This window comes from Corvus kubaryi, unplaced genomic scaffold, assembly GCF_017639235.1.
Source record: "Corvus kubaryi isolate FWS band 111438036 unplaced genomic scaffold, C.kubaryi_AGA036_p1.0 37312, whole genome shotgun sequence".
NCBI classification, from domain to species: domain Eukaryota; kingdom Metazoa; phylum Chordata; class Aves; order Passeriformes; family Corvidae; genus Corvus; species Corvus kubaryi.
This window is the reverse complement of record NW_024581098.1, coordinates 4603958-4631335: the sequence shown is the minus strand read 5'-3', so window position 1 is coordinate 4631335 and position 27378 is coordinate 4603958. Positions and strand designations below refer to the sequence as shown.

Genomic DNA, 27378 nt, shown 5'->3' with positions numbered 1-27378 from the left:
GGAGCATCCTAATTAGATGAATTATTGAATGGATCATCAGGATTGCTCCCCAAAGTGCCATAGGGCAGGAGAGCCCTTAGAAGACGTGTTGATTTAAGACTGCAAAAATGATCCCAAAGAGCACCATCACTGAATGTGGAACACTAAAGGCTCATTTGTCTCAAAAATCACACTTCCCACTCAGTGCCGTTGCTCACTTGCCATGTATGTAAAGGTTGTAACAGTTAATCATTTAGACAGGGATAAATATTTATTCAGGGACTACCTTAACGTTGAATGTTATTTCCTCCATGACGTAAACTCGTTCAGGAAATGCTTTAGCCACCTCCTCCACACTGTTAAAATACTGCACTGGCTCCTTAATATCTCGGTCTTGTTCCAGCAGCTTAAACTGCCCTGAAAACAGATGATAAACAGAAGAATTGTAAGATATTTATACTGGACAACTGTCACTGTGGCAACTGCTGGCTCAACTTCTTCACCATTTTGCTCGGTCAATTTTTCCAGTTATTAGCAACCAAACAAGAAGACGAAAGATTGTAGAGTCTCCTGAACCTGCCATGAAAGACACCCACTTTCACTGGCTCGGAATGAAAAGAACGTGTGGCAGTCAAAGTGAAATTAAAAAAGATTGGTTTATCACATGCTCTCTAGAAATGGTAAATAATTATGGAGGCATTTACATTTGTGTACTTAATTCAGTGTTGTTATATCTGTACAGATAGCACTTTTGGGTCTTTAATATTAAAAGTTTTACAGAAAGAAACCACACCCATTACTACAAAACTCCAAAACAATAAACATAAAGTGTTTGGGTTTGTTTTCAGCATCATCAAACAGCTATTAAACATGGTAGGCTAAAGCCCTTTTACCCCTGGGCTTCCCTAACAATGGAACAACATCTAACTTTCCTTAATCATAAACTAAGTTCTCTGAGAACTTTAGCGAACATAAGATATTAAACCACACACATTTAAAACTCTTTTGAAGGTGTCTGCCTTCAGAAGAGCATGAGAAAGAAGCGTTTCTTGCTCCAGCATGAAAACTTTGTCTATTTTCTATGTCTTGTAAAAGGCAAGAACTAACATGGAGGGAGCCACCCCAGGCAGACCTGCCAGGGACAGCCAGGCACATCAATCACCTGTGTGCACTATGAACACAAAGTTTAAAAACTTTATTTTATAAATACAGAGATAAGAAAAGCTTAGACAGTTTACTGTTTGCATGACTTAAGCTTAAAATCAGTGGAGTCGTCTTTCCAAATTTAGAAATGGTAACTACTACTAAGTTAAAGGCTGGTCTCAGCAAGACTCCATGTAAGAAACAACTCCAGAAAATGAGAAAAAGGTTGAATAAAATCTATGGTTGGTGCAACTCCTGTCAGTCTCATTTTAAAATTTGCAATGCATGCAGCCACTGGATTATTGTTCCCAAATAGTGCTCAGCTTCATTACAATACATCCAGTACATGAGGATGTCAGCCACCTACAGAAATATTTTCTCACTCCTTCAGCATTCTTGTGCTCAACACTCTGCTGCCCCTTTACATCCCATCAGGCTTGAGACTTCTGTGACACATTTGGAGAATTCACCCACACTGAACTATTTCAGTCCCCATAACAGCAGAGGAGGAAACAAATGCAAACTCAGCGAGCCCTGACGCCCCATGAGAGAGAGCTCCCAGCCCCCTGCCAGGTGTGTGCACACACATGTACCCACCCACTCAAACACCCCCCAGGAGAGGTGCCAGAGCAAGAGGCTCAGTGCTGCTGCCCATTCCCAGCATCTGCTGCCAGGGGCACACCCTTTTAATCAGTATGTTAGAGTTCTGTGGTTGTAACCCCGAAGATCAACTTGCAAGGCAGAGGACTTCCTTTTATACCCTTCCATATGTTTCATCTTTCTAAAGTGATCATGGTAACTTTGACGTACTGTCAACAGGGTAACTACATATGCTGGTACTTCTCACTGCAGGACTCTATTTTTCCAGTGTTTTAATAACCTTCATCATGCTTCCAAAATCTGTTGAGTTTTCCCAACTTCATGTCTGCTTCAGGACATGCTATGATTTGAAGTTCAACCAAGACAATTCATGTACTTTGGAGACCAGCACTGGGGTAGAAGCCACAGGACCTTTGGTCTGACCTGAGGAAGCCCTTCCTATAGTGTACCACAGCAGGAATGGCTTCTCTGGGTCAGACCAAAGGTCTGCCTCGAGCAGCATTCCACCTTAGACAGGAGTAAGCGACAGCTGTGTAAGGAGGCTGGACTTAAAGCACAATTAGCAATACCACCCAGAATCTCCTTTGCAGCTCACAGAGGAACTCATGGCTGAAAAATGCCCAGAGCAGGGAAGAGGTTTTGGGCTTAGTAGCTGGAAAGGTTTTCTTCCCTGTAAATTTGTTTAGTTGCTCACTGAAGGTATCTAAAACTTTCATTGTAGACATACCCTCTTATCTTGAAAAATTTTGGCAATCTCTTTTTCCACGAACTTTGAAGTACCTCTGGGATTAAGACTACAAATTGTAGGAGTGATAAAGCTACACCTGGCAGACAGCATGGGTAGCCACAGGAAACCTGACAGCAGACAAGCATTTGGAAAAATGCTTCACGTACTCAGTAGAAACATGCCAGCATACTAAAGCTGAATTCCTCAGCCTGTCCACTTTGAGCCCCTTTTGGTGCAAAGCAATAGAGGGGCCAGGCAGCCAACACCTTTGGGCTAAGAAAATCTGAAAAATTAGCAGGGAGCTGCTCAGTTAACTGATGCTGGAAAGTCCATTGTGACTGATGCCAAGGCATGCACATGGCGAGTTGAAGAGAGAACTGTGCTTTTTAATCCCCAATCTGCCATAGACCATGCAAGTCCTCTTTTCAGGATTTCCCTGTCAGCCACAGCCTAACCAAGGGGAAGATGCACTCTGTAGCTGCATCTTTCCCTCACAAGAACCCCACTTTGCTTCGAAAGAAACTCAGGAGTGGGAGGAGATGAGTGAAGTCAGGTTGCCCTCCTACATGGAGTCAAGCACGTGCCAGGACATCATGCAGCAGCAGAGACTGTGAGCTGCACCAGGGAGCATTTGACAGCACAGAAAAACCACTACTCTAGAGCACAGAGCCAGTGACTGTACTTCAGATGGTCACTAAGGGCAAGATGCTCTTAAATTTAACAGATGTCACACAGTGTCCCTTCACCATGGGCTGACCCGAGGCTGTGCCTATTCTCGACTGTTATCCTCTTTGACTACTGACACAGCCACTGGGATGCAACCCTAACTGATCGCCCAGTTTGGGATCCAGGGGTCTGATTTGCAGGATTCCTGGCTGTGGTTACCATTTGAGGCAAGCTGTGATTACAGTTTTTAATGACAAACCCCAAACCCAAACCACAGCAAGTTTAAGTCATCTCAGACAGATCTAAACTCAGTGGAGTTACTTCTGATGTAACACTCCATGCTTATGCACAGAATGGAGGTGAATATAATATTGCATGGAAGCTACATAGTTTTTTGAAACTGTGCTATATTGCAGTGATAAAATTTTGCTAGTTCAGAAAGACATTGAGAACTCTCACTTCAGAGTGGGAACTGAGCTGGGCACAGTAACAAAGCATGAATTCACATGAACAAGGAAGGAAAACAAAATACTGAATAGTAATACATGATATGAACAATACTCATCCAGCCCTTTGAATGAGAGAGTGGTCTTTAATTCTAGGTTCTCTAGTTACTCTGTTTGGAATCATAATACTATTTTTCTATGACTGTTACGTATTTAACAACAGTCAATCTGATGGCAAGACATGATCAGTTACTCCTTGCAACCCAAAGTCCTACAAAAAAGGTCCCAAATTCCTCAGCACAGAACAAATGCTCTAGGCTGTGTGCAACTGGGAGCAGAGTCTGCTCTTTACTGCAGAATTACACATTCCTGCAAAAAAAAGGGAAGAAGGAAAAAAGAAAGAAAAAAAAATCATCACTGGGAGCTCTGCTTCGGTACAAAGCGAAGCTCAGAGCTGTCTGTGTCGCTATCTGTGCCATCCTCCCCGTCCTTCAGCTGAGCCCCACAAACACAAAGCTGTCTGTGCCCTCACTGCTAATAAGCAGTTCACGAGGAGGTTGACGACAGAGGAGTACACACAGATCCCAAAGCACAGAATAGAAGGGCAGCATTAATCTCTGCCTGTTACGAAATCAAGAAGTATGCTGCGCATGGAAGCTGTCAGGGCTAGATGTTAAAATGCCTCTTCCTTGAAAAAGATGGGTTTATAACTTGAGATTTTTTATAGGCAGTTTTTAAAAATTTATTTCCTCATTGAAAAAAGTGGACTTTTTTATTGGAAGGAGACAAAGAAGGGCTGAAGAGGAGCCTACAGTAAACATTTGAACTAGATGTCAGTAACTAACTAACTAAAGGGGAGGAAGCAGACAATTTCTTACTATGTTTCTCCTTGGTCTCTATTCAAGCCTCCATAAAAAAACAAAGACAGCACGGCTGAAAGACAAGTTTAATGGACATAAGTACGGCTTGACTGCATGTTAGAGTGGAATTTTATTACACTTTGCAATGGGCACAATTTCATTGGGAGGCTTTACAAAATCGACAGCAAGCCTGAACAAACCACTGGGCAATTTCACTGTGTGTTAATTAGGAATTTAACAACAACAAAAAAAGAAAATATAAAGCTAAACCTATTCTTTTATAGAAGCTCACCTCTCTCTCACTAGCACAAAAAGAATAATGAAATGTTTCTGTAGTAAATCAGAGAAGGTTCAGAAAGATCAAAGATTCATAATACCTGCATGGTCCACTGAGCAGGTATGGCTATTCCTTTGCAGCCAAGTGCAAGGGGGAAATGAACAACTACTGCAAGCTTTATATCTCTTTATCTTTCTGTCTGGCCTCTGGCAGGCACAGTATTGGAACAGTTTCATCCCAGTATATATTATCTCTGTAGATTATGAATTCTTATTTCTCTGTGAAGGTACTTACAGCAAAGACAGTAAATCTACTACTGGTGGAAATGAGTCTGGAAAGCTAAAAAGGCAAGGAAGGACATAAACCAGTGCTTATTCTCCAGTTTATGAAGGCATTTATTAAAACCCACTAGGAGCAGGAGGATCAGTCTATCTTCCTTCTTGCCAGATTGGCCCTGCAATGGCTGCGAGAAGGGGCATTAATCAGCCCTTTCTGTTCCAGCTTTCTGCTGCTTGCACTGCTTAGGTTCTTGCAGGCTTACACACGTTCCTAACTCCAACCCAGCTCCTACAGGTTATTTCTGTGATGTTAGATCCCCTGGTTTTTGCAGTGACTTACCCCTTACCCTCAAATAGTCCAGCAGTTTCCAAAAGTCCAGAATGTTTCCAAAACAGAAACATTCATTCTGTACAGTGTCTGCACTGTGCCTAGACCCAGGCAGTCTTTATCTATGGCAGGCGTTCACAGGCTGGACAAACAAGTCAAGTTTTCATTGATATAGAAGCATGAGAGCACATTTATGCTCATAGACCAAAAAGAAAAGCTGGAAAAAGAAATTCTGTTAAAAAAAAAAAAAAAACATGTCATCAATAGGAAACATGGAAGGTCACTGAAACATCTGCTCAGCTGTGTTAGCTGCTAAATGTTTCTCCAAGGAGGCAGGAGCCGTATTGTCTTTCAGCAGCTTTGATTATTTAGTAGTCTCACAGCCCTCTATGAGACTGTATGCAAGGCCCAGTGCTTCTCAAGAATGTGCAGACGGCACAGCAGGGTAGCAAAAGTACTGCAGAGGCTTATGTTTTGTATTATTTGTTGACTGCTGACTGCATTTTAGTATTTCAAAGCACTGCAGAGCTACTCAAAAAGGAAAGGCTCTACCTGTCAGAATAACATAATTTTGGAAAAAGACAGTTCTTGCCTACATTTTTCAGTGTTCCTGTGCATAACAGTGATAGCAAATTACTTTGTTTTTCTTCACAAAATGATGATCCTTGACGTAACTGGGCAGAGTTGAAGAGCATAAGCCAAAAGTACACTTCAGCACACGTGGTTCTTAGATGGACCTGTACAGTCTTTATCTGATTGTGTACACAGCTCTCCTCAATGCCTCATTTTAGTGGGGGAGGACGGAAGGAAATCTCAGTTTATGGTCTCCCTTTGTCAGCCCATCAACTAGATCACACGGTAGAGCTATTTCATCCCTAACTAATCCTTAGACAAGGCATCCTTAGTCAAGAGTGAGCATGGCACACCAAAGACTAAAATAATGGATTAAGCTATAATCATAACACTTCAGCCTACCTGCAATTAAAAAAAGGGTCAATTTTTATTTAAATTGACATTTGCCAATATGTTTTTGCATAGAACCTAAATGTAGCATTTTGTTGTTGCAAGAAGTGTCGTCCTAGCAGTGTAGCTGTCCAGACCTGAGAAAAGGAAGAACAGAAGAGCCCATCACAATCTTTGACATAGCTATCATGTGGCTAACAGGGACCACGGTGTAAAATTAATACTGAAGCTCTTCCAGGGACCTACCACTAAGCCAGCCTGAAAGGGTTTGGCAGACATGCAGAAGTAATGATGAGTGGGAAACAAATGCCTTGCTTCACTTCTGTCATCTTCCAGCTTGTCGAAAGTGAGCATTTGTTCCCAGCTCTCCGGAGGAGAGAAGAGTGCAGGCACATTCAGTTCCTCTGGAGCAGCAGAGCCCCACTGCAAAGAGAGAAACTGCAAGTGCAAATGGAATTACAGAATGCTGTTTTTAACAGCAGGAGCAGACAGTAGTCCACAAAGGGACTAGTGCAGGCAGGCTCACTGCCCACAGAGAAGACAGGAAAGTGAATCACCTGCTCTGTTATCTCAGGGCTCTCCACTGAAGTAGCTACTGATTTCATCTCAGGTTGGGATGTGGCAGCAAACTAACATGGATGCAGTGCTATGGTAAGTTCAACCCCTCAGTCAAAGAAAGAGCAAGATAACCCAGTAGCACAGGTTCACCCTTATCTGCCACACCGATAGCTTCTGAGAGCTATGCAAAAAATGGCTTGGGGGCAGAGAAGATTTTTTTTTGAGTTATTAACAAGAACTTCTTTGTTTATTTTCATATTGTACCCTGCTGAAAGCATACAGGAAACTATAAAAGGGTGGAGAATACAACAGGAAAATACACAAGCATATCTTTGGTGCACAGCTTCCAAAGGATGACAACTGGGACACAAACTAGAAATGCTATGATTGATTCTTAAGGCATAATCACCTTGAAACAGCTATAAGAAACCAAAATATTCCTTCTGTTTTTTTAAGAGCTGCCTGTCAATACTTTTTCTTGAGGAGATGGGTGAAGAAGAGGACCTCCTGTGTCCCAATCTATACCCAATCTTCCGGAAATTTTGGGAATGTATTAAAAAAACAGACGGAACATGAACTAGAGACAGATCTAAGTAAACATGACACAAGTAGAATTCATCAAGAGTACTGGAGCTAAACTTATGGCACTGCAAAGCAGAGGGCAAGGCACAAAGGCACATTCAGTCAGCAGATATGGTGTAACACTTCACGGGGACGGAGCCCTTCAGAATGAATAGTTTTACTTCTTGGAAATATTATGAAGATTTTGAAGCCTTAAACGCCTTTATTCCTCACTGTGTCATGTCCGTGGCACAAATAGCCAATCAACCAAGAGAGAATGAGTCAGGCATCACAACCTGGTGAGACATGTCGAAGCAGAGCATCAGCCCACTGACACATCACCTGTGCGTATGCACAGACACCATCTGAGAGATCAAGGAAGGGAATCCAACCAAGTTTCCCACACAGCAACGCAATGCTTGCTAATCAAACCCTCTAATCCTGTGCTGGCAAAGCAAAGGGGATGGTACAGCCTAGCATTCTCTTTTGTCTTATCTTACTTTTATGATTCGTAAGTAGCATAACAAAAAAAAAAAAGATTCTGTTGGCAGCATAACAAAGAAAAATCAGTTCAAATGGTGACTGATGATAGCTTAAAGCAGATTTAACTCACAGATATTGCAAGAGGGGGAATTTTAGGTTACAGATGATGTAAAAAGACAGGGAAAACAAGCCTAACCTCCAACCTTTGTTTCATAAGTTATTATCATCACAAATACAAGATTACCACAATGAAATGTTCCATTTTACAGGGTCACATGTTTTGAGTGTCTGGACTGTAAGTTAACTAGATTTAACTTACTGGGTTATCATCGATCTAACCTGTAATTAGCATAATTTTCTTCCTTTCCTACATGCTTCCAGCAGACATGAAGAGTATGTTCCACAAGCAGTGCGTTAGTTCACACGCTCAACTGGCCATGCAGAGGACTCTGATGAGCACCACACTGTCTGACTTTCCTAATGACTTAACAAAAGGTGTGATAAGTCTCCTGTTGAAGAGTAAGAATATAAAGACACACATGCAGATGGTAGCTCTCCTGGTGTATATCAGCTCAAAAAGGGATTGAAAGAGAGGAAAGTCACAGAAAGCTCAACTAAACCAACCCAGAGCTCGCATGAAACAGTACTGAGGTGACTACATTTTACAGCAGCTGCCCGATGACAAAAGCTTTCCTTATGTGTGTAGGAGCAGCGTTCCCTTGGTACTGGAGTGGATAATACCCACGCAAATCGCAGTTATGACAATGTTTAAGAGCCACTGAAAGCTTATGGCTCCGACCTACTACAGCAGCATCCAGGATCCTTATGAGAACATCCAATGGAACTGCCTGCCACCAGAGAGGAAGACTTGATAAGAAGGTAAAGACAACTTAATCCTTCACTTAGAAGAAGCCTCTAGCAAAAATGACCAGAAAAGAAAATGAACCAAAGGTGAAAAAGTATATGGTTACAGTTCTTTCCACATTTTAAACACTTGCATTATTAAGTTAATACATTGCTTTCACTTACACATCAACACTGATTTGGTACTAAATATCAATCCTAAAGGAGCAGAGATCCAGCTTAAGTATGTCGAAGCAAACTGAACATCAAACCTTGCACTGGGTGGTAGATAAGACCCTTAAAAGAACCTTACAGTGCTCTGCCCATAGATTTGTCCGTTTTAGTGAAAGATATCACATACCTTTAAAAATAAGAAGCAACACAGACCTAATCTGCCTTTGGACCTAGTCATAGCTAGGTGATCTCCTCCCAAATCATCAGTGTACACTCATCCCAAGATATACACACATTAAGCGAACAAGGTTGTCTACAATAGATTAACATTTAATTAAAGCACAGAAGAAAGCTGAGATGAGAGTAACTGAATAAACTCCTGGTTAATATTCGAAACTAATATTACTAGTTTCAAGCAGGCCCAAATGGATGACATGAGAATACCTGTTAAAGGTTAGCCAAGCATGCTGGAATTTTGTATCACAGCAGCATCCAAATATTCTGCCTTTATCCCACAGATTACTGACCTTATTAAAGCTGATATCACAGGAAATTATGAATGTGTAAGGCTTCCTCCTCAGTGCTGACAGAGAAAATCCCTTTTCCTTTTATTTCAAAACAAATTTGTGATTAATAATTTGGAGAAAACATATTAACAAAATCTGTTCCTGTGGGCTGATGCCTGCACCATCAACAGTGCAGTTGTAGGCCATAATCTGCATGGGCATTATGCACTACAACTACCTAATGAGAACAGAAACCCAATGACATCCTTCCCTTGTCTCAGCAGATGCCTCCTCACAGAAAATCCACACAGAAAGATACCCCTATTTTCCCTTTCACTCTTGCCATTTTGGTTGCTAAACAGCGAACTTCAGTTTCTTGTGCAAGTTAAGTGTCAGTAAAAGAAACTGGAGTTATTTTCTGAGGGCAGCAATATTTCAGGACCTGAGTTCAGTGTAGTTCTAGTGGAACAGTTTCTTCTAACTCCACTGTCTAAATTTGTTCAAAAAAATGACAATGATTTTTTGCACTGACAGAAAGATAAAAACCAGACAGCATTCAAAAAAAGAAACTGTGTTCACCTGTGGCAACAGAAAAATGTTATAGTGACAGATGGAAGAGGCTTCATTCTTAGGGAAACAGATGAGTTTGAAAACAGGGCTAATCATTTTAGGGAATCAAAATTTGATTGCATTGAAGAAAGGCAACTTCTGTACATTAGAAACAAGCAGGTTCCAGGCTCTGTGTCAGGCCTGCTCTGAATCCTATCATTTCACTTAGATTAAAAAAAATGAGAGATGGCAGTTACAGGGAGAGATTTAAGTTGTCCAGAAGTGCATTTTTACCACAATACGGATTCCAGGGATCGTAACCACAAGCCAGTTGTGGATTTACACCAGACAGCTTTATGGATTTGGTATCCATCTCTTAAAAAATAAATGTGCAAAGTGAAAGCAGCTCTTCCAAACAAGTTCATACACATTCTTCTATTTCTTGGTAAGTCAAAACTTTCACTAAAATAACAGCAGCAACCTCTGAGCTTAATCATTAACTTTGCCATACTGAGTAACAGCTTTTATTTATTTATTTGGCAAAAGCTTCAAAGCCCACACTCACCAAAACTCAAACTCTTAATATTTCTGCCATAGTGCAAAGACACTTTCTTCAACTGCAAACCCACCATCCTTTATGCTTTCTGCTCTTTTGCTGACAGATCTTTTTCCTCCTGCTACTCCCACGTGAGTATCCCCGTTTCTGTGGCCTGACTTGAGCACCATTCATTGCCTTCTTGCTCACTGAGCAGTCTTTTGTGCCTTTCAGGTTCTGACCCCATCCCATGGGCAACACGCCCCGGCCCAAGTGTAGGACTGCCCAAGGAGGGCAGTCACATCCACAGCACTGCCCCTGGCAGCAACTTGTGCTGCAGTAAACAAAGCTAAAGAAAAGTGCATTCACAGAGCAGAAATCTTTAAAATGCACATAGATCACTTCTGTATAAAAAGTGCTTTTGTTTCCTGCTCAGGAACAGGTTTTTTAATTAACTGAATAGGAGGAGTTGTAAAAAACAGGAACAATGACTGAGTCAGCAGCTCAGTCAGTTCTCAGTAGCTTAACAGGGCTTTACATGAGACAGAATAAACTTATTTCATTCAGTTAGACATTTTCATCAATGTGTAGAGAGACTTCAGAGCCGGGGCTTGGTATCCTGAAAGACTGTCTGTGCATTATAGAGCAGCTTATTGTTTCAAAGCTTGTATCTCATTTGCTTGCTGAATATATATGTAGTTTCTAGCAGAGCCTATATTTTTCCCCCTTCTCCCCTCTCCTTCAACTTAAATCTACTAAAGTATTGTACTCAAATTACTGCAGAACCTGTCACTCAAACAGTTCCCAACATTTGTGTATCTGCAATGGAAAGGAGTAATTGCTGTTATTCTATGTAGTTAAAAAGACAATTTTCTTTGGAAAGGTACTATCACTTTGTATTGTCAATGCCTGTCAATGCCGACGATACCTTAGTTTACCTATTTACAACATGTTTAAATTAGGAAGGAATTCAATTTATTATACTCCGACCACCAGCAATCATGACCAAGTTCTGAAAAAAACCAAGTTCACTTTACTTCTGGAACAAATTAAACAACATTTGAAAAACTGAAATGAAGCCAATTTCCAAAGAAACTCTTTAATTACACAATAGGTCTGGTTTATTCATCTGAGGTTTCCTGTCAAGGAGGGTATTCAGCTTTAAGTACGTTCATGCTACAGCTAAAATTACATTAAGGAGAATTTAAAACAAGTGCAGAGCCAAAATAATACACGATCTGAAAATCACCTTGATGAAGTACATGCAGGAGCTTATGCTCCAAAAACTGTCATCTGCAATGCTGGAATATCTATCAAGCATACAAAGTAACTTGCAGCAAGCAAACATTTCTAATTTTTTTTGGTTTAGGATCAGCAGTCACATTTGTATCACCGCCTCAGTTGAGAGGCAGAAGGTGTTTTGATCCCTGCATTTTGCATGAGCTAAGCCATCTCTTCACTCGCTCCCCATGAATGCAACGGAGTTTGTCAGAATTGTCTGGTTTCCAGTACAAGAGGACATTGATTCAGCGCTGTGCAATTTACCCACGAAGCAGACAAAGCTCTTGATAACAGCTCAAGATGAATGAAGGCAGCTTTTAAGAATGAGCATTTTGGCATATGTTCACAGCATGTGCTAAAGTGTCACCAGGAGAAAAAAAAAGGGGAAAAAAGGGAAAGAAGAGATGAGCTGAAAAGGTGAGTGAATAGAGATGATGAGTAAGAGCACATTGCTTCAGCACTGCCACTTCATTTAATTTTCACTGCTACTCAAGAAAGCAACAAAGATGGTAAATCTAAAATGCAGATCTAAGCAAGATATGCATCTGTCTCAGTTCTCTTGAATGCATTCCGACACACGCATTTTGTTTCATTACCTTAAATAAGGAGGGTACCATCTAAACCTCTCTCTGGCAGTTCGACTTACCATAGCTGAATCCAAAAGGTATAAAGAAACAGAATGCCCAGACAATTTTTCCCTCTTGTAAGATGCCTGCCAGCTTGCTGAGAGCCAAATGAAACCCGTTACTAGAGGCTGACAGCCTAGCCTAAAACAGCTTGACAGAAAATAAATGCTACAGACTACACATGGGGTGGTTTAATTCCAAAAGTGTTCTTAGACCACCACTTATGGGATTTTGTTTTCTTGATCTCAATGATAATTCATGAGTTAAAGAGTTGTACTTGTGAATATTTTTCCTATATGCGTTTCTAGTGAAAACTTCCCACTAATACTGGTTTGGGGCATCTCCCGTTGAAGGGCATTTTTGCACCAATCCCACTTTGTAGCCTTTCACTGAAAGGGCTGTGAAGTGGTAATTATCAGAGTGGCTGGTTGTCTGTTTGTCTCTGAGCGGACATGGACTTCCCCAGCTGCTAGATTATCATGAGATATATTATTACATACTGATTTCTAAGCACAAAAGCTAACATTAGCAGCTGCAAACATTCCAGGGAAATTCTCTGCTTTAAATTTCTGCAAAAGAACTTTGGTTGTAAAACAAGGTGATCTTAAATCTGCCTCTGAGATTAGGAAAAATATTATTAAAACTTCAATTAAAAAAAAAAGTTATTCCTTGAATAACGAAGCTAAATCAATACTGCACAGTTTGCCTTAGCACACAGATTTAAGGCTGTAAAGATGCCATGGACAGGAAAAAAGGATATTAGGGTTTCAGACAACTAGAATTGGTTACTGTAGGTATTTAGAAAGGGAGGCAGATAATGCTTAGAGACCAGAAAAACTGGGACATCCCAAGCTAAAAGTAACTCAAAACCAAAACCCATCATAAGATCAGTCTGCTAGAGTTGTTACAAAGTTTTCCCGACAGCTTAGTATTTCCTTTCAGGAAAACGACTATTTCAGTTGAGATTTTTGAACATAGGAAACAGAGAGGCAAAGATGCTTAAAACCCCTGCCTTTGAAATGATATGCATTATGCTCTTTCGAAGCACATTTTTCCTCAAAAAAGTCCACTCCTTCCTTTTTTCAACTGTACTCCTGCATATCCAGCGAAGCAAAACCCAACAGTACACAAGGCCTTGACAGACACACAGTGGCACAGTCATCACTGTGCTGCAGAAGGTCACTTGGAGAAGGGTCACCTGCCCCAAGGGAGCAGACCAACACTTCTTTTACCCCTTCAGTCTGCCACCTCCTTCCGCCACACTGAGCTGCCTTGAGGGGACAGAGTGTCCATGCTGCCAAAACCCTGCCACTGAAGGTGAGGGTCTCAGCTTGGCCAGCAGTAGGTGCAGGGTTCCCAGGAAGAAGCCATGGGCATGGCGTACTCTGTCCAGACATACAGCCCCACAGCCGACAGGCTTATCCACATGCACCTTCAGTGCCTGCCTAAGTAAATCAGTCCAAAACACTTCTACTTAAATCACTAGAGACTGTGACCACCCTAAGCAAATCCAGATACAACCTGGTTTACAATCTTTGTCTTTTTGTCTGCTGGGTCTCTCTGATTGAGGGATATCAAAGAGGGCAATTCACTTTTCCTCCCTGCAGTCACTCTCCATGCTTTGAGCATGTATTATTTTGGCCTCCTCAGCCACCCTTCAAGTTGGAATTGCTCAACTGGCTGGGAGCCTAAACACCTACAGCATTTACTTGATGTCTTACCCATGTATTACCCTTCACCATGCTATGCCCCAGTGCTGCCACCCCTGCCTGCTGCAGGTTCCTCATGGCTGAAGAGGCAGCTCATTTGCCAGCTCTAGGAAGACTCAGCTGAGCCAGCTCTCAGAAAGCTGTATGCCAGCTGACCTAAGGTTTTTCTTGGACAGGAGTCAGAAAACCACTCTGTACACTTTCCATCTGATCCACATTAAACGAGCCTTACAGTGGCCAAACACCGTGAAGTGACAAACCTGTGCACTGATGCCTTTTCCTGGTCTTAAAATCAAGAGACAACCACGGTTAGAAGGGAAAAAGGGATTTTACCTTGGCATTTATTTTAAGGATCCTTAGGTGCACCACGTCCAGGTCGAATACACCTCAATGCACACCACAATGCACACCCCCAAAAGATCTGGTATAACATTATAGGTCTTACTAATTAGCATATCTATCAAAAATTCCCCAATGAGAGGCTCCTTCCCTTGGACGGTTCTATCTTGGTTTACAGAATGTGTTCTGGGGTCTGGGGCACACTAACTGGGATCCCCTAACTACAAAGCTTCTAAAATGTTTCATCTCCTAGCTTGACAAACAAGTCCAAGAATGTAGGCAAAAAGCACAAAGAATACAGAAGTTGTAAAAAGGTATAAAAGGGGTATAAAAGAAAAGGCAAAAAATCTTCATGGCATCAGCACCATGGGAAAAAGGTGGCTATTTTCATTTTCCACAGTGGAGAAGACGAGTGGTACATCCAAACAGGATGAAGGCATACAAGTCACGTCACACACTTCTGCTCCCCCGAGCCAGCACGTCGGATGGCAGTAATGCAGACATGGCAGCACCACGTTCCACTCTCAGCAGCACAGGATGCCTCCCTTCCAGGGACTCCTGGCACACAGACCTTGGTTGCCATCACGTGCCGGGCTGCTGCTCTGTCCCTGCTGTTGTTAAACAGGCAAGGAAATGTTCTTACACATCCATGGGGGTATGTGGGCAGACCCTACATGCCTCACTTCCAGGGTTTCTAGGGAAAGTCTTAGGCCTTGCAGACAGCTGATCTGCAAAGCCTGCACACATCTTCATACAGAGCTGAAGGCTTAGCATGGCCCTTTGTATGTTATTTACTCACTTTTTTCCCTGACAAACATCATATCTGCCAATGCCTCTCTGCTCCCCTTCTCCCTCACCCACAATTATTTCCCTCTGAAGAAAAGAAAAAACAAGCAAAAGAGTATGTTTGAAATTATTTTCTCCGATTCTCCTCTAGGAAGTGGCATACCCAGGAATCAGTATGACCCAAATTTCATAGTAAATGTTTGAAAACATAAAAGTAAAGAAATCTATGCTACAAAAAATTATTCTTTTCTTTGACCACTAAAAAAAGCTTCACAGATAGTATTAATATTTAGAGAAATCAAAGTTCAAAAGCATTCTTCCCAGAGTAAAAACAGAGGATAAGTTTATCTATGACCACATAGCACACCACTCTAACAATCTGTGAAAAAGGGAAGGTTAATTAATAAATAAATTGAGCCAGATACCAATCCTTCACAATAAAAAAGCTAACATATACCAGAAATATCAAATCACACACTTAAGATCTTTGTGCAAGATTACAGTATGAAGCACTATGGGCTAATCCAGGAACACTAGACAATTTAATTACATTTTCTACTGAAAAAATTAAACCATATGCATAGCTCATCAGATCAGGCTTTCTAACGTGTCTGGTTTTGATATCCAACATCTGTCTGAAAATGAGATTTTCATTTCCCTTATGAAATCTGATTCCACCTCCACGGTCAAACTCAAGGAGCATTGATGGAAAGAAGTGAGGGAAAAAGAACAAGTGTTGGGTCATCTGATTTAGCTAAGCTTATAGTTCAATCTCTAAATACTAAAAAGCACAGACTACAATAATTCTTTCTTCACAGGTGAAGGCAATAGGGAAATGCAAGAATAATCAGATTTTTTTTCCTCAAGGAATATAGCCTAAATTTTCTTTCTTTAGGCCTACAACTAATTAGGGTCAGCTGTTATTAAACAATTTCTCCCACACTGTAGTGCTCTCTCACTAGTTCTGGCTGTCTCCTTGAGAAAACCTTGCAGAAAGACTGCACATGTGCGATGTACAGTCAAAGAAATGACAGTGCTTCTGCTGGATCAGCTCATCTGTCACCTTCATCACCTGTCCCCTGCTGTTACTGAGCAACACAAAGCATGGTGAGCTTTAGAAACCTGCTCATTGTGAGGATCCAGAAATATTCAGTGCTCCAGCTCCTGTCAGCTGAACAACATCTATACAAAGGAGAACCATGGAAGTAGCTATTTAACTCCAAAAAAACGTTGCTGTAGGTGTTATTTTACAAAGTTGTAGCACCAAAAAAAAGTGCTTTTCTGAAGGAAGAACACAAGCCTGCATATTCCATCTGTATTTCACCTTATGCTAGCAATTTGCTTGCCATGTTTTTCAGCAGCCTCTTTCCAAAGGATCTTGAAGCTCCTCTGAAAACTTTATTTCACTGAGTGTACAGACGAATTCTGTATTCAGAAACTCGGTTAAACTTTTCTGTCCCTCATACTGATCTGAAGTTTTAGAGTTATTTCTTTCTTTTCCACAACAGAATTACTCTGAGATCCTCCCCCAGTGCTTTGAAGCCTGCACGGGATGCTCACATGCACTCAGTGCCACCAGATAGGGTTGGAAAACCCTACATATTGGTGAGCAGCTGGAATTCAATCTACCCCTCTTCTGTTTCATTTGAGCTATCAATCTGAATTCAGTTTCTTACATCCCTGCTACAAGTTCAATCTTTCTGCCACAGTCAGAACTGTATATACATGAAAATAAAAAAAAGGAAAAGAAGAACTGCTCCAAATATAATCCTTGGGGCAGAGCAGCTGATTATACACATTTATGGTCAAGGAACTGTGAATATGAAAAGCAAATTTCGAGTCATTGCTCCACATCCTGTAGGACAGGAAGTGCATGAGTCTACACATCTTACATGTTATTCGCAGAAGTTTTAAATCACTTGTTATTGTATTGTGCAATTTTCTATTTCCATTGCAGATCTGAGAAGCTTTTCAATTAAGAAAAAAACCCAAAAACGAAACCACAAACCTACCTTCAGATTGAACTCAGCATGGTGCTACAAAAGTGTGAACAGTTCAGCATTCCCAGGAAAAAAATGGTACAGCTAAAAATGAATTCTGCCAACCCTCATTTCAAACCTCTATGAAGAGATCATTACGAATGTTCACTCACACCATTCACCCACACTTACACTAATAGCCTGTATTTGACTACAAGCTTCCTGGTGATGGAAATGCAATACACAGCAACAGCAAAATGTCTTGCCCACGCTGCTGTCAATTTAGCAGAAAAAAATTAACCTGCATCCTCCTGGTTCAGGAAAAGTTTCATCAATACACATGGGGCAGCAGGGTCTGCAGCTGTGAATATGCTCTTTTAATGATTTCCAGAAGCGTTTGCTCATTACATTACTTAAAATAATAGCCCAGCTTTTTCAGGGTTGATAGTTTTCTAAACTGCTTTATTTCAGCTTCCATCCAGCAACAGGAGTAGGAAATCGCTCTTACACCAGAAGGGGGTTTCTTCTGACCAAGCAATTTACAAGATAATCCAAGATGCTGCAGCATTTGGAGAAGCCAGCCAGCACAAGGGGCACATTGTTAGAAGCCCCCAGCGTGCAGGGGCACCCTGCCTCCCCTTAGGGCAAGGGTTCAAAGGCTTTATACAAAGCTGTGGAAGGGGCAAGCTGCAATTCACCCTCTGCCCTGTTTGTTCCCCTTGCCTGGGGTGCCAGAGCTGATGCCTTGGAGACAGGTTTCAAGGATCAGGTCTCCACCTTGACTTTCTGCACTCAGTTCTGGCTTGATGCTCCTGAAGGCTGGTGGCAGAGAAAGGGTTGGGGCTGCCTTTCCTTCCGTGTCAGGACTAGTCCCACAGGAGCACACAGTTCAGCTATTACACAGAAGGGAGTTTTGTTTCCACTTGGCATCAGAACTGATACAGAGAGTCAAAGGGAGGATCAGCACTGAAGATTCATTTGTATATCAAGGGGAAATCCAGAAGCCATTGAAATTGTTTACAGCAGGTTAAAAGAATAATACAAAGAACAAACATTGTGCTGACAGATATCCAGATGGCTTCTGCAAGCAAATCTCAACACCTTTAGCCCAGCTAAGGCTCATTAACATTTATGTATCATCTCAGGATTTTATTTCTAAAATTTATAAAGCACCAAATTATGAAGGTTTCAGAGAAATGGGAGTCAGCCTTCTCCCACCCCCTCCCGACTTTGCTTTGTGACTGAATTGAATTTACATGGCAGGGCAAAATGGTTCAAACAACTGGTGCAAATGACAAAGAGGGGAATGGGAGAAAAGGTGTAATACAGGGGGGAACTAAAGGATGCTGATTGTGCAGCCCTGTGGACAGGGCTATTCTGGGGCAGAATTTCACAGAATTCCTGCAGTTTCACACTGCCAGAAGAGGCTCCTGGAAGTTTGGAAAAGGCAAACCACACACATGGTAGGAGATGGCAGGTCCATCACCTTCTATCCAAACACTTAGTTCTTCCCACATAAACTCACCCAGCGATTTCTATTGTTATTTGACAGCCCTGTAACTAAGAGGATGTTGTCAAAGTACAGCAAGGGATGTTTCCCTACCAGACACAAGAGCAAGTCAGGAGTGATGCGTCAAGGAGTAGCAGCATCCGACAAACGCCACTCTCCTCAGTGGGAATCAGGCAGGAGTACCCGGACTTGTTTTAAGACAAAGAGCCATGAAGGTTGAAAATATTCATCCACTGCTCATCCACAGACAAATTGTGGGGAAAAAGTTTACCAGGCAACCCCTTTTTTTTTCCATGGCTCCCCCATTTTGTGATAACAAAATTCCCTGACTTCTGCACTGATGCATTCCTGGCCACACCACTGACCACTGTTTCATGCACTGAGTACAGACAGAGTATAAACACTTAACGTTTTCCAGCCTATCCAAATAAATCATTCCAGTCTGCTGCTGGAGGTAAGAAAGGGTCAAAAAGCAGCACTGAATCCTTCACCTTCACGAAATGGCATTGAAGTTAAAAATAGATTTCTAACATATTTGCAATCCTTAATCTCCCCTCAAATCAAACTGATGTTGAGATTCACCAGTGTTTAGAGACCCCAAGAGATTTATTTGTAAATGGCTGGCTCAGACTCAGCTAAATCCTCCATCTTTTTATTTAGCCAGTTTGGTGACCTGGTAACTATTCAAAACATAAATTTTAATGAGAAAAATATCCAACCACCTCCAGCACATTAAGGTTCTGTAACAGACATTATAAAAGAAAAGAAAAAATAAGGTGTTGGTTCACGGGACACTGGGGGGAGGGGAGACCTTTTCAGCAGCAGATGAATTCAGTGTTCAGAAGAGGCCTGAATCTTCCACACAGGCAATGTGTTTTGTGTGGTTCCCTGCACAACTAATCTGTTGTTACTTATTCTTTTTTCCTGCAGTATAGATGGACCCTGTGTAGCAGGGAACAGGGTTTTGGAGAACAGCCCTTATTTTGTTCAGTACAATACAGCCTTCTCAACTCCTAATGCTGCCACTTGAACCCTCAAACTGTACACAGGCGGGAGGAGAACAATTTTGAAATGAATAAAGCAAATAACTGATTTGAGTCTCCTCTCGGTGTTATGTCACATCCCAGCTTTTATGGAATATTTTCCACACCTGGAAGTTTATACAAACACTCCCTATGGGTATTTCTCAACTTTCCAAAGAAAAGAGACAGCTGCTATTGTCCTGAACAGCTTTCCCATCAGATGTTTGGTGAAGATCAGAGAGGAAAGGCATTACATGTCTGCTTGCACATGATTAATTGGCATTGCTGCAGTCTAGTGGATATCTTCATTTATATAAGGAAAAGGTTTTAGGCTTTATCAGTGACATTTTAGATCACAGCCAAGGAAGCTTTGCTGCTCTACCATGACTCACCCAGATTAATACTTCCCATTACAAATTCAGTAATACTGAAAGAAGTATAAAAGTGTCCACAATAATCCAGAAAAAAAGCCTACCACTGAAAGCCATTTTTGGTGAGTGATGATATTTTTATATCACAAGACCCGAGAACACAATTCACATGCTAAATCTGTTCCATGTAGATAAAGTTTAACAGATTTTTATCCATAAAGGCATAGAGACACGCAAGCACAATTCCCAAAAGATGAAGGAATTCCCATTCTCATAGTTAGATGTGAAAGGAGTGGGCTGGAGAGGGAAATGACTGTAGTTAAAACTGCCAAGGAGTCTGAAGGAATGAATATGCATTGCTTGACCTGAATCTATTCCAGTTTCACATGGTACAAGAACAGAACATTTGCTTCCATATGAAAAACAAAAAAATAAATGTGTTTACATGGTTTTCCTGGGTAAAGCTATATTTGAATTTGTTTGGAGATAGCACTTTTTGTAAAATGGTTCTGTTGCTATTAAATAGTTCAGAGCACTTCAGGCTGGTAAAGGATAAAGTAGGTGGCTAAAATAATATTGCTCTCAAGTATTGTAAAATAAATAGAAAAACAGCCTTAATTTCAAGAAAAAACTCAACTGAACACCATCAGCAGGAGAGCTCTGTTTGTAGTTCATTAAACAGGATGGAATTCATTGCTCAGTAAGGAAGTTCAGGATGTCATATTTTTGCCATTTGGTGCAAAGCTGGACGTTGGTGTGGGAAGCAGGTGTGACAGAGCACAGAGTTGTTCAAGCACGCTAAAGCAAGAACGTCCTGTGAACTCCTCCAGAACACTAAGGCTTCATTTACTCATTTGTCATCTTCAAGTCATACTTGTCAGCTTCAGGTCTCTGGACCCAAATGCTCCCAAACACAGTACTGGCACTTCATGCACTTGCCCCTGAGGAGAATTTATGACTAACCTACCTTTTAAGGATACCTACGCTGAGCTATGAGACATGGGATTCACTCTTGTAGGAAATTCTGCACTGAGAGGGATTTAATTTTATCTTTTATAAGCAACCCCTGGGAAGTGCCATTATCAGCACTGCAACACAGAAACTGTAGAAGATGGAAAAGGCAAAAGAAAAAAAAAATCAGTGATATTAATGGTTATATCTAGCAAGAAACTAAATTCACATAAAACTATAAAATTATGAAGCTTAGAAATCATGGTCTTTCAGCTACAAAAAAGAAACTACCCTATTTAGCACAGTGGCAGTGAATCTATTCTATCCCAAGAAATGAGGGGAAAAGAGAGTTGAGGTGAGGATTCAGAGGAAGCTATTTGGCATCCATCCCAGAGAACTGCTAAGCCCTCTCCTTGCATCCCTGCCTGAAGCCCCAACCCACCAGATCACAAAGAAGAGCTTCCAAGGAACTAATTTATGCCCCAGTTAAGAGGGAAATCTGGACCCACACAAATAAAATAGGAAACAGTGAGGCTTAAGTGTATCGGGGTCATTACATCTGATGGCAAGAAAGTTTGAGTGTACAGATAGTTTATGGGAGGTGATATGAAAAATAGGCAAAAGGCTGTTTATTATTAAAAAAACCTAAATCCTAAAATACAGAGCTAAGTTTCTGCTTTGTGAAAACCACCCAGTTGCTTTGTGAAAAACTGTGGATGTTTGAGTAGCTGAAGAGGCAACCTGGAAGGGTAGGGAAGATTTTGTGGGTGGAAGCAAGGAAACAAAGAGGTTGAAAAAGAAAACTGTGTGCATCAGCGAAACTGCTCAGACGAACATGAGTCTTCCCAACTTGGATGCATAAGGGCTTAAACCAGTAGAATCCAGTTTTCACAAGCTCACAGCCATGAGCAGAGAGACCTTCTCTCTCCAGAGAAGGGAAGAGAGGGGGAGGAGAACAAGCAAGTTAGCCAAGGAAGGCCATCTGTTAAGTGAACTTCAGCTATGAACTCAAGACCTGCCCTTACTAGGCTCAAATATTAATAGAAGTGTCCAGAAAACACCAACGGCTAAGCAGAACAATTCCTTTAAATCAACAAAACTGAGAAAAAAAATAAATAAAAATGGAGGTATCTTATTTCAAAATAAATGCTATAGCCACTTAGTCACAAATTAGATACAAAATAAACCTTACAACCAACTCCAGAGCAAAACATTCTTAGTAATTTCAAAGGTGTATTCTCATCAATTAGGAATAAGTGAACAGTTAAATGGTATGCACATGCCAAAATTTCTCCTGGCAGCACTTGTAAAGTTTAGGAAGAAGTATTTTGGAGAGCTACAAGAAGAAAAGGGAGTGGGACAAAAAGCCTCCCACACCCATCCCCAGCTTCTAGCAGAAAGGGAGAAAACGGCAAATCTCAACATCACCTCCAGATTTCAGGCAGTAGAAGGTTGGGAAACATGAGAAACTAGATGGCTATAACCCTTACCACCACACCTTGTGGTACACCACCAAACGTCCTTTCCCACAGAACAAAACGCCACCAGTGTACTGCAGGTGATAAGGACAGGTTCATTCCTATCCTCATCTTGCTGCCCAACTCTTAAGAGCATCTCACGAAACAAGACAAACATCTGAATAAAATAGTCCATTTTAAACTAAGGTTTCAGAACTACAGATTCAGTGTTTAGTAACAAGCAGGAAATAAAGGGGAGGAATGTCTACCTTTATGGGACAAATCTGTAATGTCCTTAATCAGGCAGGGACTTCTGGAGGCCATGAACTGCTCAAAGCAAGACTAACTTGAAAGGTGGATCGCAGCACTCAGTTCCATCAGGGTTGGAAAGTGTCCAAGGATGGACACTTCATGGCACCTCTGGGTGATCCTTTTTCAGCTTTAACCACAATGATAGTGACAAAGCTTTACCTTACATCCAAGTGTAATTTTCCCTGCTGGACATGGTGTACATTGCTCTTTCATTGTGCACCTCTGAGAAGTGCCTCGCTTGTCTTCTCTCAAAAGCCCCTGTGGCTGGTAGGTACTGCCATCCCCTGTGTTCCTCTTCTCCAGGCTGAACAAGCCTAACTTCCTCCAGCTCTTCTCATAACACCATGTGCTACAGCCCCCAGCTATCCCAGTGACTTTTACCTAATGATTACTAGTTCACAGATACACTAAAATTTGCAGAGAGCTCTTCACAGCTAAATAAGATTGCCAGTAAGATCATTCTGAAGTCAGCACCCTTCCTTCTTTGACATTCCCTTTATATAGTATGCTGCTGCCATTTCCCTCAACCTGAAGTATGTATAGTTTCATAGTTTTATCTATAAATGGTTAAATACTGGAAATGTAAACCAAGTCTCCTCTACCCCCCCAAAAATTCATGATATATTTAACATGTACAATATCCACACCACCAACTACTTGGTTCTGCCTTTTTGTCAGATTTTACAGTTTTCAGGACATATTTGTATAATATTTTCTTTACTATGAAAGAAGCTTGCATCAGTAATTGTGTGACTCCAGAAACTATGGTGTCCCACAAAATAACAAATGAAACAATTACTGAAGTGAAAAAGAAATTAAAATCAAGAATTGAGAGGAATTCCTTTGATGGTAAATGGACAGTGTCCTCCTGCTACGAGAAGAATAAAAGCTAAAATATATTTCTCCGATATCAAAACTGATAGAAATACTAATGACCTAAGAAAATCAGGCACAAAGACTGAAAACACCACTTTCATAGAGAGATTAAAAAATGCCAGTCATGGGAAAACCCTTCTTCCACTCCCACCAGAGCTGCTAATCTCCCATTTAATCTTCCCCCTCTCCCTCACTTTGCAAAATAAATTACGAAGCCAGAAGGAGCCAATGTAATCATCTAAGTCTTTATCTCTTTGATAGAACAAGCCAGAGGATTGCAATGAATTATTTCTTTTGAGTTAAGGCTTATGGGTTTTTGCTTTTTCCAAAAGGGAAGAAAAAAAACCTCCCCTGTCAATCTTGATTGAAATGTTTCCAGGGAAGGAAGTTCTACACTCAAATTAATGTTTTTGTCCTCATGCTGATTGCTACCATTTTATTTACTTTCCATTCCAGTTCTGATGTGACTTGGCCTGGCAGGCTCTTCCAGCTTTAACATTACATGGCTTAATTTCACTGCTTTGATAAGGGAGAGCTCTTCGAGACCACAGCTGTATAAAACTGACTTCCCTTCCAAACCCCCAGAGCTCACAAGCGATATTATTGCCGAGCCCATCATGTTGACGTGCCTCTTCTACGAATCCTGCTTTTACCCCAGTATCTGTTCCACTGTAAAAACTAGACATAAATTGTATTCTGGCTGCAGTCACATCAGTCCCAAAGAGAGATTTGTGTAAGCCTTGGTTTTCCAAACCCATTGGTTACCATGAGGGCCATTTACCACAGAAATCAGATTAAAAAATCTCACAGTGGATAATCAAGACCTTTTCAGAAATGACGCTTCTTAAAATAGTGTTTCTTGATCCTGTAAATGTAACTTACATGCCTTTGTTCCTACATGTGTAATTTTTGTATCTGTCTATAATGAAATAAATACTGCTTTAATGTAGAATAATATTTAACCTAGATTGATTTTCTGCTTGTGCCCGACCTTGTGTTTCCCAGACACTTAATTAATAAAAATGCTAAAAAACCACACACATCTGAGAAAGAATGGGTATGAATGGAGCTTCAAAACAGCTGTTCTTAAATCACAGGAAACAAGAGCAGATGTCCAAAGGTTCTCTCTTCCCTCCCTTCTCTCACTTCCAATGAAGAATTTGTTATCTCTAAACCAGTTCTGGCAAATACCTGACCTGTTTTTAAAGCTTCTAACATAGGAGATGTCTCAAACTGTCAAGGCACTTTATGTCAATGTGTAGCATCCTCACATGAAGAAAAGTTTTTTGGCTTACTTGGAATAACTCATTTAAATCTCCCTTGCTAGGACTGTTCCCTTCAGAGGTTGTATTTTCTAGCTCTTGATTATTCTTGCTGCTGTCATCTGGATTTCCAGTTGCCTGTGCTCTTCTTGATGTTTGGTGTCAGAAGTGAACATGCTGCTCAGTTCCTGCCGTACCAACAGCTGAGAGAGCAGAACCGTATCATCCTACAGACTAAGTTTCATCTCAGACACTTCACCCCTCCTCTTTCCTTGAGGCAACAGCATGACACAGTTGACTCATGTTCAGATTTATAAACAGAAGTAAACTATTACTAAATTTGTTTTCCATCTCCAAATATCCAGCTGAAAATAAAATCTTTGATGTCTGTTGCTAGCAATGTGCTTGATGCCTGCCTTTAACCTTTTTTCATGCTCTTGTTCTAAAGCAGATTCCATTTCAGCTGTCAAGAATTCTAAAACTGGAACAATCAGGAGCTTGGATGGTTGATTTTCAGACATATCAAAAGACCACTTTCTTAATAAATAATAAAAAAAAAGCAGCTCAGAGCAGTAGATGCAGACCATAAACACTTCTTGCTTGAATCTCAATTGTCTGTATGGGTGAAAGGGCAAGCTTTCATTTTGTTTACCCACAACCACCTTCCAACATACCAAGTCCACACAGACAATATGTCTTCAGGAGAAAGAAAATCTATCATTAAAATAAAACAAAAAAGAAAGAACAGAGTAAAAGAGCTACTGATGGCAAATACAATATTTTTAAAAAACCAACTCAAGTGTCACATGGAACAACAAAAGAAACATGTTCTTTATTTTTCCTCTTCTTTACAGTTTCAGTGACGGAGAACATCTTGGAGAACTGACCCGCAATTAGAAAAAAGAGGCACCAGCAATGATCACTGAGGTAAACAAGCAAAGTATTCAGTAGCACACAGATTTCTGTCTTTGTAGTAACACTGAATTAGACTACAAAAACCCAGCAAGGGAGCTACAATCCTCTAAAACATTCCTGAGTTCAGAGAGGTTGTGTTCCTTACATATAACAACTGCTGTCATCTCACATTTACTCCCCATGTCACAGAAATGTGTGTCAATAACATGCACTACAAACTGTACTGCATTACCACTTCACAGAATACATGATGCTTGCATTAAACATCACAATAGCTTTCCAAAAGGGATACTGGTGTGCAAGAGCAGTGCAAGATGGGCAGTGAGTTGAGGAAGAGTCAAAAGAAGCATTTTAAATACATGAAGCACTGGGTAGGAGATATATCATGCATACATAAGCATGTCTTAAGTTTCAATAGCTCCTAATGAAAGAGATGAAAAAACACTATGAAGGAACTGTAGAAGTCTTCATTTTAATAAAAAATATACCTTAAATATTCCTATTTTTTTCTAAATGCTGTTGGACAGACAGATAATGACTGACACAATCTGTTGCTTGAAGCAATTGAATTTATGTCTTTGTTCATCACCTAGTAAGGTGCTGTTAAGATCTGCTTGAAGTTCTGATATGGGCTTTGAATTCCTCAAAGTAAATTAGTCCAAGAAGCAAACAAAAAACCTCAAAGAAGCTTATGTTGAATATCCTCCTTCTGAAATGTATCAGGCAAACATGTTCTGGTTTTTTTTCCCTCCTAAGGAAAGCAGTCACAAGAAGCATTAAGAACACGTAAGAATTTACAGAAATAACCACTGAAGTAATACCATAAAAGGCAGAAATGAGCCATAAAATTAAGAGCTGCAAAATGTGGCATCTCCATGGTGCCTCCCAAGTAATGATTAATATTTTCCTCGCCTCATATACCCATACAAGTTCTAGAAGCCACTACAGGCGTAGCAATACCCTTTTTTCCAGAAAGAAATAAAAATCCCTGGATTTTTCTTTCAACTGCTGTAAACCAGAGCAGCATAAAGGAGTTTAAGTGAGCCAGCTCCTGTACCTTGTACATTTAGTGCAGAGGCCATCCTTAAACCAGCTTGAATTTCAAAGCTGCTTTCAAGCATTAGTAGCTACACAGTGCAAGTCCTCCTGGTTCTAGAAGGGAACATCATTTAAGAAACAGGTCTGCCTGGCTCATTTCTGAATTCCTAATTAAGGTAGATTCTATTGAATATGTCCAAATACAGCATTTTACAGCACTCAAACCTGACAGGAAAGGGAAGTACTTTTAAACTGTAGTAAATATTATTAAAACCATGCTCATTTATAATGAAAGATGCTACTGACTTACATGACACCAACAGATATGAATCTCATTTTCTGTCAATGAACACAGTTCAGCCTTTTCTACAACTTTATTTTTCACATTTTACTCAATAGTTTTCTATTAAGACTATTATTTTCCAGTTTTCCTGATGTGAATCCATTTCCAGCTGTAGGGTGAAACTG

At 40.7% G+C, this 27378-nt stretch overlaps 1 protein-coding gene across 3 annotated transcripts in view; it reads right to left on the bottom strand.

Moving 5' to 3' along the window:
• The window catches only part of GAREM1 (GRB2 associated regulator of MAPK1 subtype 1), a 102398-nt gene that overhangs the window by 24355 nt on the left and 50665 nt on the right, over positions 1-27378 (bottom strand). The window contains exon 3 of one of the 3 annotated variants that reach the window (XM_042029094.1): positions 266-396. The exons of 1 other annotated variant lie outside the window; for it this stretch is intronic. In XM_042029094.1, coding sequence (XP_041885028.1) covers positions 266-396 — 131 coding nt within the window. Of the gene's footprint in view, positions 1-265; positions 397-27378 lie in introns of those variants that run through there. One more of the 3 variants, XM_042029095.1, reaches the window with a different exon arrangement.